Source organism: Astatotilapia calliptera, chromosome 15 (genome assembly GCF_900246225.1).
Source record: "Astatotilapia calliptera chromosome 15, fAstCal1.2, whole genome shotgun sequence".
Classification (NCBI taxonomy): Eukaryota; Metazoa; Chordata; class Actinopteri; order Cichliformes; family Cichlidae; genus Astatotilapia; species Astatotilapia calliptera.
Window position 1 is genome coordinate 9439174 of NC_039316.1, and position 13258 is coordinate 9452431.

Here is a 13258-nt window from a genome sequence, read left to right on the forward strand (position 1 = left end):
ACATTGGGCCAAGCAAATTTTCGTTGCTATGCTGAAATTTAAAACTCACTTTTTAAAAATTATCGTAAAAATAAACTACTGTGAAGCACCTATTTTGAAAAGGGACACTGAAAAACAAATCATGTTTATGGTTACAGATGTAAGATACATTAGGACGGTCAAATGCATCTACTTTATTCTAAAATAAATAAATTCTTTTTTATTTAGCTAAGAATTAGAACACTGAAGACTAAAATGTAACTGAATCCCAGGCAAAAAAAAATAAAAAATAATTTATCCTTCTGACCTGACCTTTTACTGACCCGTTATTAGAGACAACACACTTAATTAAAACTGCTGAATATATTGCTCTTTTCCAGCATTTCCTGTCACTCCAATAATAAAAATCCTCACGCAGCATCCGAACGTTAATGTATAAGAGTGCTGGGAAACTGCGAGGCCGTCGTGCTAATCCATATCCACATTCCCAAAGAGGATGTCTATTTAACCCTTTGTATCCCACTAACTCATAAAACTACAGAGTCACAGAAACAACTGAGATGAAGCCACGCAGAAAGGAGGTGCATCGATAGCCATCTAAGCGAGAGCTTCCGTCATCAACTCTTAATAGAGAGAGCCCCTTGCTTTGCAACAACACAGACAGCCATCACTATGTTAAAAGGGGCACAATGCAAGAGCAGGCTAATAATATTGTGCAAGTGGAAAAAAAAAATCCAAATGTTACATTTCTCGTTACTTTAAGGAAAAGAGCCCAAAAAAACCAAAAAGCCCCCAAAACCCCGAAAGAGAAGCTGAATGGTTCCCATCATGAGCAAACTCGCCGTACCAAGAGTCAAGTTGAGAATGCTTTGGAGAACAGAAACTTAAAAAGGCCTTCTTCTTACTTTTTGGTGTTATAATGTTGACCACAGCAACACTTTAGACAGTGGGGCTTTCGCATGGGAATTTTCCAGTAGCAAATATCCAGTCAGTGTTTTCCTCAAGTTATATTTAACCTGGAGTATGAGGACTTCCATCACAGATTTACTGGCAACCAGACAGCTTTCATGGCGTCTTCTCCGATACCACATTTATCTAAACTTCAGCCTTCTCTAGTACAGCATTGCAAACCAAGAAAGGTCAAAGCTTAGGTGACTTTTACCCTAAAATCTCTACTACATAGATCAGATCTGAACTGAAAAGCATATAGTAGGAGAGATCTGAAGAAACAAGTTAAGTACTAGTAAAAATAATAATAATTTAAATCAATAACTGATCTATAAATCTGACATTATGAAACGCATGAAAATTAAGACAATGGCTAAAGAGAGGTGAGCCTTATGGAGTCCTGTCTGCTTTACCATCCACCTCCACTAATAAAATCTGTCTCTATTAATGTGGCTCTTATGACCTTGCCTAACCATCTGGCACTGGTCCCAGGGGTGACGACTGCATGACGCTGGCTTGCAGCCACTGACTTCTGGACACACTTCAAAAGCTGTAACAGTCATTTTGTTACTCTCTTTCTGACTGGGTGTCCGTTGCTCTGTCTAAGCTCATTCTCAGTTCATTTAGTGTCCTGTGCTCTGTCTCGGTACACGCCTTGTGTATTACTTTCACAATGCCTCTTAACAATATTGTCTAAGAGAAGAAAAGTTTGTCTTAATCCATTGCATCCTAGAAGGGTTGGTAAAGAAAAGACTGTTCTGGACTTGAACAGCACCCAAAACTAATTTTAGAAAAAGGCCTGCACTCAAACGCAAGGCAAGGTTAAATCCATATAGTGTGGGTTGATACTGCACATTTGAGAGCTCTTGATAAGGTGTTGTCTGACCTATATCCCCTCCTCCATGTATTTTTCTTCTTTTCTTCTATATTTTGCTGCCAAACTCTGCAGAGTGGCAGGACAGCTGCAGGCTCTCACATACTCCACTCCTCCTCTTCATTCCCCTCATCCTCCTTCCTTCTCATTCTTCCACTATTCATGTCGTTAGCCTCCTCCTGCACTGGGCTTCAGGCTCAGGTCCCACTCAGCACAACCCCCAACCCCTCCCCTGAGCCTTCACAGCTTCCTTTTCCCCTGTTTTAAGAACTCAGAAGGAGAGCTTCCCTTCAAAACTAACAAAAAAAAATGCCCGAAAGGTAAGCACAGATCAAAGTCTGCAGCCAAAGAGACAGCACTTAATCTATAATAAGATGCAAAATGCATTTACAGTCTATCATGAAAGCGGTGACAACTGGATGTCTGAAATCATTAAATGCACAGCACAATAAATCAGCTGTGCCTTTCAATGCAAGCTGAGCCACATGGTCGCCTTGGAGCAAGAGGGGCCGCCTATTAAACTGGAAACGTGATGACAGAAAAACATGCGGAAAAATGGGGAGACAATCGGCACAAGGTCTAAAATAAGAAAGTCCAACGTGACAACAATGTGTGCAAAGTCTGTGGATGGAGAACTGAATCGTTGTTTTATCAGGCAATAACACTACTATGTCTGACTTTCTAGCAAATGTGGTGGAGAGCGGCAGCTAGCTTAGCAGAAAAACAGAATTGACCATTTGTTTTTGTGTGTGTTTGAGAATTTATTTGCCCAAGTTCTATTTACAGGGACTTACTAAATTCATCTTATACTTGCTCTTGCAAGCATGTGGACCCATTGGGTTGCATGCTGCACAAAGCTAGGCCCTCTGCAGCAGCACCAGCAGCATTCCATCATAGATTTACTTGCAACTTGGCAACCAAAGAAGTGTCTTGGTATCCTACATCTCTCTGAAAAAGACTTGTAGTGGTGTTCAGGCACACTGGCCTCGGGGAAAGACTTGGACATTAACACAAATTCATCTTGTTTGTTCAGTCTCTGCTATTCTTTGTCTGGCAGTTAGTAAAGAGCGTAAAAAAAAAAAAAAAAACACAAGCATGCAAGTTCAGAAGCGAGGCAAAGAAAATGCTGTGCATGAATAGCCGTTCACATGATTTCATTAGGCGAGGTAATTACATGGGTGAGCGTGTATTTACCATGTCGAGTTCCTGGGAGACTCGTCGTTTGCGTAGCTCCTCCATGCGGTCGTTGACGTCACTAAAGCAGGTATTGTAGTACTCAGAGTATTCCTGTGCAAGGTCATCTATGTTGCCCAGAGAACCATCCTGAGGAGAAGAAGAGGCATAGTTTTAGCCAGAATACTAAAACCACTAAAACCACTGATAATTTCGCTGACAATGCTCCCACTGGAAAAACTCTTTGCATGAATTATGAACACTCAACTGCTTTGTTTCGATTTACTTTCTGCACTTGGTCTTTCCTTTCCACGCTTTCATATAACTGCACTTCACAATATTCCACCAGTACTGCAGGGAAAGGAAAAAGCCTAAACGAGTTAGCACACTGCGTGACATTCACATCCCCTCAAAACTTTGTATAACCAATGTAACATACACTTACAATTAGTGGCAAATAGAAGTTAACTAGGATGCATTTTTGTATGCCTAACACAGACATTCCCTCTCACTCCTACGCAGTTTTGGATAAACTAAATATTTTCTTGGATAAGTAGAAACAATATTATTCTTTATATGCATTCTTCTTAGCGATGCCACTAATTTCAAAGTGTCAACTACCGTTCAAACTGAGACCACGCTGCGGCAAACTACGCCACACAAACAAAAAAAACCTAAAAATACCCCCGGTAAAAGGGCTTTAGGCCCATTTATTCATTCTTATCAGGTTCCATTCAGTGTCACTGGCAGGCCTTGGTTTGTTCCTGGGTTTTTGTCTTTATTTCAAGATGCCCTTTACCTCCTCAGACATTCACCAAGCTCCAACCCAAACACACTTTTTCCGGCAAGCTTCAGTTTACATTAGCACAGTTCCTGCCTTTGTGAGGAAGATCTGTTTAGGAATAATGGAGGAAGTTCTGCTCCAAACATTAAAGAGCTTACCAAAAAGAAGATAACACTATGAGGTAGTCGAGCACATTTTAAATTCAGGTTTTATTGAAATGCGTAGCTGAACATAAACTGTCAACATAAAGGGGCCGGTTATAAAGCAATCTATGAAGTTAATTAGGGTGACTTGTGTTTATGTCGGCCCACCTTTCAGATTTAGAATATCTTAATTATTTTCTCAAGGCTTAAAAAAAAAGGAAGAAAAAAAGCACTTAAATATTAATTACTTTCTTGAATTAAGTCATTGATATTTCTTTGCAGGACATAAAGCAACTTTTGTATAACTTTTGTGGGAGAGAAGCTCATCTCCTGCGTCTTGCCTTGGTTAAAATCTAGGCCATTCTGGCAGCGATGGCCCACAGTTGAATATTCATCAGTGTTGATCTAATCTGTGCCAGGCAGACAGCTAGCATTGAGTCACTGTGCAGGGTCCAAACAGTCTCCCTCAGTCTCTGTCTTTCTCAACTGGACTCCCTATCTGGGTGCCAGGCCACAAATGAATGGATCACTGTGAGTAAGGTGTCACACGCACACCCGTGCATACACACACAGGTCTTCTTCAGACCTAGGTGTCTAGTCGGGGAGAACACACATTAGTATGCGCACACATTGCATGCTGGGGATTTCAAAAGCATCAGACCAAAACAAACTGAGTTAAGCCAATCACAAACACAGCTCGGTGAGACAGAGTTATGATTTATTAATTGTAAGATGAGCACATTACTGAAAATAAAACAACAAAAAACACACAATTGCTTTGTCTCAAATGCACACTTTGGCTTGCTGTGATCTGTCCTCCCAGCATTTTTTCTTGAGAAATCCTGTTTTGGCCAGACATGTGGTTTGAGCTGACTGAGGATCCCAGTGGAAACACTCCCCAAGCAGACACATGTTTTCGCCTTCATTCCTCACATTGACTGAAAGCGCACACTCATTAGAGAATGCCAAAATGTTACAATCAGACATCAAGACTGTGCACATATATTTGCAACATCCAGATAGAAAGACTAATGCCCGTTTTAAAGTTGCACAAATCATTTTTTTAGACGACGACTCCAATTTATTTTTAAACAGTGATGGATTTTTCTTTTTTCTTTTTGCAGAAGAATTATTTACGTTTTCAAGTCTTTTGTCTCCACTTGCAGTACTATCTCTCAGCTGTGGACAGGTAAAGCTGCATATATTTTGATGTTTTCAGATAGACTGCTAAAACAGCCCCCCCCCCCAAGCCCCGTGTGTGTGCAGAGATGACTGAGATTCACCAGTGGGATTACCTCATAGGCGCTCGACACAGCTGAACCTCGAGCCTTCACTTCCACCGTCACTTTGTACAGTGACACATTCACATGTTCTGTTGTATAATGACTCCAGATGCTTTTGGGTGAATCACAGCCTTAAGAAAAGGTAAACCAGCTGTTTTCTCATAATGGCTGGTCATGTCATCGCACGAACAAGTGCTTTGTCCACATTTTAGAGTAAATCTGTCAAAGTGGAAGTGAAAATGTGGTAGTATTGTTTGGAAATTTGGCAGGAGGGTAGGCATTGATGCTGGAAAAGGGATAGTCTGTGGATTACAAACCAGGGCAGCTGTTTGGTGAGAAGAGAATAAAACCGCTGTAATCTGATAACAGAGATCCTTCATTTGGTAAGAGACTCTAACGCATAAGTCATTATGTAACCTAAAACAAAACAGGCTCTGTTGGCAATAAGTCTCAAAAGATCCTTACTGTAAAACGCTTACTCTGAAGCCGCTTTACATGCGCACATATAGAACTATAAACACATCTAGTTTCATGACTGTGTGCCGATGTACGTGATGTAACAGCTACTCCACCCTCGATGTGAAGGAGGCCAACTCCCCATTTAAACTTGAACAATAGCAACAATAGTCGTACCAAAAACTCCACCCAAGCAAGAATGGGTGAGGTCGCTTGTATGAAATCAGAGTAAAGAGTGTGCAAGTGTCACAAAAGCTCATCATTCCATTACGATGGGTACTTCTAATTTCAAGATGAAAAATTTCCGTTTTGTTTAAAAAAAAACAAAATTAACAAATCACTCGTTTGTGTGAAGACCACTGCAAATTAATGGCTGACATGTTGCGCCACCATCAAAATAGAAATTAACAGCGCTTATTAATGCTGAATGATTTGCGGTACCTAAAGTTCCTTTACAATTGCTTCAAAAGAGATGATTTACATCTATGGCAGAAATAAAAATGAAGTCAATATGTATTTCTACACAAATCACGTATAATCTGCTTTATTTTAGATATTAAAAAGTAAAGATATACATGCATATGCTTTGTATGCAAAGGTTGCACAGGGAAGGGAAACAGCATGAAGGTTTAGTAGCCTCGGGTCAATTGGCCATGGAATTCCTTGCATTCTTACTGACACAGGGTTCCTCTACAGACATTCAGAAAGTCAATTTGGAGAAGCATCACTTTAATCATGAGGCATGCCTGTGCGCTAAACTTCAGCAGCTTCAATTTCAGGCTCTTTTTTTTAAATCATGAATTTATTGCCAAAAAATAAAGTAATATAATTACAAAATATATATATTGACATGCACCCCCACTGTTACATTATGAAAATGAAACCAAGTAAGCGCTTTATACTCAAGTAACCAACATCAAGCACATATTAAATATAGTATTTTAAATTAAATATGATATAAATCTGGAGAGGAAATTCCCCAGGATTTAACACTTTTGCTTGAGCGTTTCATATAACAGAATACATAAAGGGCTGATCAGTCCTTTCAAAAGAGGCAGTGCACTGTTGAAGTGACAGTTTCTTTAAGAGGGAAAAGTCAAAACTATGTGAAAGGCACCCAATGAAGGTAATTCACACAACTAGCATGCAAGGCACTGATAACTTGCAACCTTGGGAACATCTGCTCAAAAGCGCTTTCTTGGTATATCGGTGACATGAGAAGAATATCTGCTAAGGCTGGAGCTTCACTCAGTTTATCTTCTTCACATCATGTTACAGAATATCTAAACAAAAGCTTGGTTGTTTATTAGCTGAAGAAAAGCCAGTATATAATACGTAAAAAAAAATCAAATATTTTTGTTCTGTTTCAACCTTTAACGTCAAATTCCTCCATTTATCATACCGGTGTTTAGTTTTACATGGGCTGAATAGAAGTGTAGATGGTATTAACCATTGTTACAATCACGCCCTTGTGTCTACCCATTTTGTGTGTTCGAGAACAATGACAATGGATGACAAAAGAGCCGTCTGATGTAATGCTAGAAGGTTAGCAGCGTGATCACTTTCACTTGCTAAGCAAACTCAGGACAGGACTGGCAGACTGAAACTGCTGCCAGCTGGGTTGCATTGTGGTGCACTGTACTAATGTTTTTATAAGTGAATCTCTTGAGTCACCAACACTAACAATACATCACCTCTCCAATAGTCCAAACATCATAAGATAAATTAGCCAGTTGTTACTACATCCATCAATCTACTTAGTTCCTCAAACGCCTCCATAAACTAATCCCGCCCTGCTTCTCTGGATTAATACCATTCTATTGGTAACAAATAACATGAAAGAGAACATGCCATCTGTTAACAGTATAACACAAAATATACATTTGACAAAAAACTATTTGATAAAAACATCACTGGGTGTTGCATCAGCCGGCTGCAATTCTTACAAATGTTAAAAGTGCTGCAGGTGAGCACGAAACAAATCCCCAAACCAGGAGACATCTGACTAAAAGTTGGCCTTCAGGCCAGTAGAGGAAGACTGTTAAGGAGGGTAAGGCCAGGGGCCACAACTCAGTCTTTTAGAGAGCTTCCTCAGGATATCCGTGGCTTGAGCAGAACAGTACTCTGCCATCGCAGCAGAGGAAACCTGCCAGATCTCCGAGTGACCTCAATAATGAGTCTGGTCAGGGAGGGGTAGCAAAGGAGAAGTGACCAGAGTTGGACTTGGCACCAATAGACTAAATCCAGCTATTATAGACTGTGTTGAGAACACTGTTGGCAAAGACAAACTGGCCCAGCTAACCATGCTTTAAGTGAAAGCAGACAACTGAAGGACATGCTGCCACTATGTATAAAATGCTATGTGGGAGGAAGCACCTAGGGGTCACATCATCCAGCCATATATTTCCCAGACACAATCAATAATCACGTCTCAAGAGCAGAATCACATTCTTAGGTTTAAAGATGGAGCACTGTCTCCTACATAATCAGTTTTCCAAATGGACAAACTACCACCCACACTGTGTAAAACACCACAAAACTCCTTTCAAAAGACAACAAGGACTCCCTGCAGGCAAATAAAATATTACCACGGCTGTGGATTCAGATGGCCTTTCAAGCAAAAAACAGAGGAGAAATTTCTGGAGAGAAGGAAAGAGGGAGTGACTGTCAGCTGTCCAGGTTAGTGAGCATACCTTCCTATACGGTGAGGGGGTACAATTGAAAGCTTGCCTTAGGCCACTGCATATCTGAAATCTCTGTTCTGTCTCTCCTCTACATAAGCAGCAGTGAAGCAGCAGTTATTCCAGTTAAAGTCAAATCCCACAGGATATTTCCCAAATGGGATCCAATGAAAAGGAACTGAAATCTAGACCGCCTCCGTACAAATTCATAAAGCACATTTGTGTTTAAACTCAGATTAATTTAAAAGCTAGTGAAGAAGTTCTGTTCTGAGGGACACCCCCATATCTCCAGACGTGGGGCGGGCCAAGCAGAAGCAAATTCCCTTTTCAGACATGTGTAAATCCAACCACTTAAAACAATTCACAGCTCCTACGCCACACTGTCCTAAACTGCCTTTGAGTTTTAATTACTTCAAGAGCTATTTACTGAGCTTAAACCGCACATAAATGAATGGCTTTCTAAGGTATTCTTATTAAACACATTGCACCACACGTCACTGGATGGTTAACCTCAGAGACGGGAAAATATAAAGCAGATTGAAACAGCATTTGATTTACAGTTAAAGCATTATGAAAACCTATTTTCAAAGGACAAACACTTTGCTGTGGAGCATTTTGGTGTTTATCTGAACGGTTGCTTAAAGTTTAAGAGTACTTTCCAAGTTTGGTATGTGTGCTGAAACATACGGTAATCTGTGGAAGATGGAGAACAGTAAGAAGTCTGACCAGATCTTTATCATGATAGAAAACTATCTCTAAAGAGGTATTTAGGCCTGTTTCCACGTGCAAAGACCAAAGATCAGGCACATGTGCAACAGTGAGCTAAGTTGGGTCAACAAACTAAGACCAAATCCCAATTCAAAGGGCAAGCTCTCAAGCAAAACAAAAGGCATTGAAATCCATAGTGGGTTGGTTATATATAGCATCCATTTTGCTGAAGGAGAGCGCGGTGTTCATTGTGTTCAGAATCTCACGATGTGTTTAGAGATATGAGCATGAGCAAAGTGTTAAGCTCAAGGTTCCCCGTGAAATGATTTAGTTAAATGTTAACAATTTAGAAATGTTTTCCAATACGTAAAGAAACACTGTAGTTAAGTGCAGCATTCTAAATGAGCAGAAACTGAATCATGTAAGCAAATTAAACAAAAGCAAAGAAATACTGGCCTGGAATGAAGGGACATTTCTGTTTAAGTTTGCAGAACAAACAAAGTAATATCTCATAGCCCTACGCGCCAGATGTTATGTTATGTTCGTTCTTTTCTTTCATCACGGTCGTTAAATCAGTTATGGGCTTGCCGATTCTGCTAAAGACACTAGTTTTCAGAAGCTGGAGGAGGCCAATCTACATTCGTTCACATTTCTGAAATTTCTTGCACAGCAAAATAGGAAAATAAGATGATCTAAAACGACAAACTAATATGGGAAAAAACAGCAACAAAGCTGAGGTCAGTGACATTGGGTTGTTTCTTTGTTGTTCTTTTTCAGTGTCCTTCAGGCTGTTTCTTCATTAGATGGCCAACTACTTGGAATTCAAGGTAAAAAAAACAAAACAAAAACAACAATGTTGTCAAAAAAAAAAAAAAACTTTCCAAGGATAGGATTTTATTTTCACTGTTATCGTGTTTGAAGCAATCTGGGGGGGGGGGGGGGGGGGGGGGGGGAAAGACTTCAAAATGATGGTAAAACATTGGAGTGTATGCAATGCACTTTAGCAAAACTTGTTGCTTTTCCCTGTATGCGTGATTCCATTCAAGGTGAAAAAACCAACAAAAGAGAGCAGCCTATCAGACATATGCCTCCAGAGGCAATAAATCTAGATAAATTGCGTGGCTGGGAGCCAGGTCTAGTGTCAGCATTCTCCTTCCCCATATACACACAGTTCTGTACACCATACACACATCCTCAGTATCAGACCAAAGGGACTCCAATGTCAATAGATAACAGATCTATTACATCCCATGTAGGCAGTAAAATAAAGAATGCATTGAAAGCCACACAAAACATTGCTTCAGGAATTTGGTTTCCTCAACACAGAACAACTCTGAAGTGATAACGATTTCAAAGCATAAACCTGTAACATACACTAAACTTCACTTGAATGAGATAACAGCAGTTTACAAAGACAACAGGAATCTCAAAACTATATAACCCATAAAGGGTAACTTTTCGGTGCATAACACACCACACACAATCAACTCCTGTTTGCTTTGATCTCGGACTGACTTGGCTGTATGAGCTCATCATTGGCAGCCTAGAGCCAACTCCAGTAGAATACAAGGCTACACGCAGAGCACCGATGGATTTGGAACATGGGCCTGTTGGAGAGAGCTGATGCGTAATTTGCATACGCCTATAATTCGGCGAAACAAACACTCATTTCGCAATACAAGTGTTAAAGGAAACAATTTCAGTTAGTTGGGAGTCTGTGATGTCAACCAATTATCACGTCACCCCTCCCCCCCAAACTTACCAGCATCCCCATAACGTCCGACCACAGTTGGGAGAAACTGTCGGAAGCAGCAGCGCTATCTGCCTGAGGCTCATCGGAAGGCGCACCGGTCCCCTGATCACCTTCCATAATGTTAGAAAACTTTGTTCAGAGTCACACCAGTATTTTGTAGCTTGCTTCCAAGCCCACAGGCAGGAACCTTAATCCCCAGCAGTAAACAAGATATCGGTGCCAAGGCTGTTTCACAGACAGTTGCCCTTGACGCACTGGTGAAATGCTCCAGCATTGCTTGGCACGATTTGAAGTTTAGTGCGCAAACTGCGTCCCGACATGTTTAGCAAAACTCCGAGAGAGAGACCAAAGGTAAAGAAAGTCGGCCTTGAATTATGTAAACCCACACCCGGTCATTCGTCTGAAAACTCTCAAGCGCGGTGTCCCCTGCTCCACAGTCTGCAATGCACGGATCCGGTGCCCCAGGGTATAAACCAAACCCCACAACTGAGGAAGAAGAAGTCGTCGAAATGGGGCAAAAGTTTCCGAAAAGTTCACAAAATCCCCCAGTAAGTGTCACAAAACTTTCAACACTGCAACAGAGAGCACACTCAATCGTATTTCCATTAAAAATTCGAGTGAGAGAACGCCCGGAACACACAGCAAAGCCTCCAAACAAGGCGCCTCCCCCTCTCTTCACCCCTGCTCCTCTCACTCCCTCACTCTCCTTCCCCCTACACACCCCTCCCAGCATCAGGAGTACAATGTCCCGGAATTAGCGCACACTAGTGACCAATTATTCACATGATCGATACATTTTTCCCTCCAAATGAGTCTGTTGCATAACCAACTTCACTGTAACCTTAAAAACAGACTTTGTTTAACCCTCCCCTCAAATTTCAATCATCTGCTAGTCACTGACAACTTTGCAATGCCCAGTTAATAATCATTTTTATCTGTCTATTGCTTTCTGTGAATATATTTGAATCTAGACTTTAGAGTTTTGCTAAAACTGAGTTCATTTAAGGGATTCGGTCAGAGAAATCGCTTTAATCACATGCTGACATGCCTTCCACCAATACATCTCTGCAGCCTAGTGAATAGGGAACGTGAACAAAGCACATTCTCCACACAATTGTTAGAAAAACAAAAAAGCCTATGGGAAAAAAATGTTTTTAAGAGGTTCATGCATGTGGTGCCCTATGCCCTCGTAAATCTGTACAAAACGCTGGACAATGACACCGAAACACTAGACTTTTATTGAACCATAAGATTCTAACTTGATTTACATATAGTCCAACAGCTATGTGATTTTTTTTTCTTTTTTTGTGCCGCAGATGCTATTTGAATAAAAGTGGGAGAGAGATACTTTATGCATAAGCATGAAATTGCACAGCTACCCTGTCTGATCAGCTGTTTGTTATGCTCTACCAGCAGGCAGGCTTCTCTTTTGTAATGAAGTCCTGAAACACTCTGGCTCTCCCTGTTGTTGTCAAGAGCATATTTTCTATGAGCAGCTACAGCTGCCAGAAATAACGGAAATTAAGAGTAAAATTGAAATTTTCAGTTCACACTAAGCTCCAATCCCTGTAGTTTCAAGTCAGCATAAAATGCTGCCTTAGCTGCTGTTTACCACATAACTCTGCCACACCAGGACAAATTTATTCAAAAGCAGCATAACCAAAGATGAGATAGCAGACAGAAAATTTGTCAACCCCACAATCTTTTGCGCAAACATGAAAACAGTTACACAATAATCCATAAAGCTGCAGTTTTGCTTCGAGAACTGCTGTCAATTATGCAAAAGGCTCCCAGATTTTACTTTGTTTATAAGCTGTTTATTACATATCAGTAAGGCCTTCCCCAAACTGCAGTGTCTTCTTTTAATCATCATATCATTATCAAAAAACAGTTGAGACTGTGGTCCTTGAAAGTGATTAAAAGCAGCAGATACAAAAAAAAGAGGATGTCAAGATGTTGATAAGCAGGTCATCTACCAACTGGAAGGTTGGCAGTTCAATTCCTGGCTCAGATAGCCTGCATGTTGAAATATCCTTGGACTAGATACTAAACCACAAGTTGTCCGTGATGTATCCATCAGAGTTGGTGTGTGAATGTTCGGCAAAGAGCTTAGGCATGGAAAAAAGTAACTGTATGAATGTTTGTGTGAAAGGGTGAAAGAGGCTTGTGATAAGAAAGCACTTTTGGTGCTCAAACTGAGTAGAAAAGTGATATATAAGTAGAGTCCATTCAAGTCCACAGGATTAAGACTAAAGGTCTGTTACACAAGATTAAAAAGTAATCTGTGAAATGATTTCAGTCTAGACTAAAATGTTGGACTCCACAACACAGCACTGTTTGTGTAGCTAAAAAAAAGAATTTGATTTTGCTGCTCTTCTGGGACTGTTAATTCCTTTATATACAATATCGCGGTTTTAAATTTGTGTCGGTGAGCAATGGCTTTGGATGAGTGGCAGCTGCTCAACAGTGTCCTGCT

At 40.5% G+C, this 13258-nt stretch overlaps 1 protein-coding gene across 8 annotated transcripts in view; it reads right to left on the minus strand.

Moving 5' to 3' along the window:
• sash1a (SAM and SH3 domain containing 1a) overlaps positions 1-13258 on the minus strand; it is a 164913-nt gene that overhangs the window by 37553 nt on the left and 114102 nt on the right. For 6 of the 8 annotated variants that reach the window (XR_003269839.1, XM_026143337.1, XM_026143335.1 and 3 more), the window contains exon 2: positions 2996-3124. Coding sequence is in view for 7 of the 8 variants with exons in the window: in XM_026143337.1 (XP_025999122.1) it covers positions 2996-3124 (129 nt within the window). In the remaining variant the exon portion in view is untranslated. Of the gene's footprint in view, positions 1-2995; positions 3125-10791; positions 11472-13258 lie in introns of those variants that run through there. The other 2 variants (XM_026143338.1, XM_026143341.1) reach the window with 2 other exon arrangements.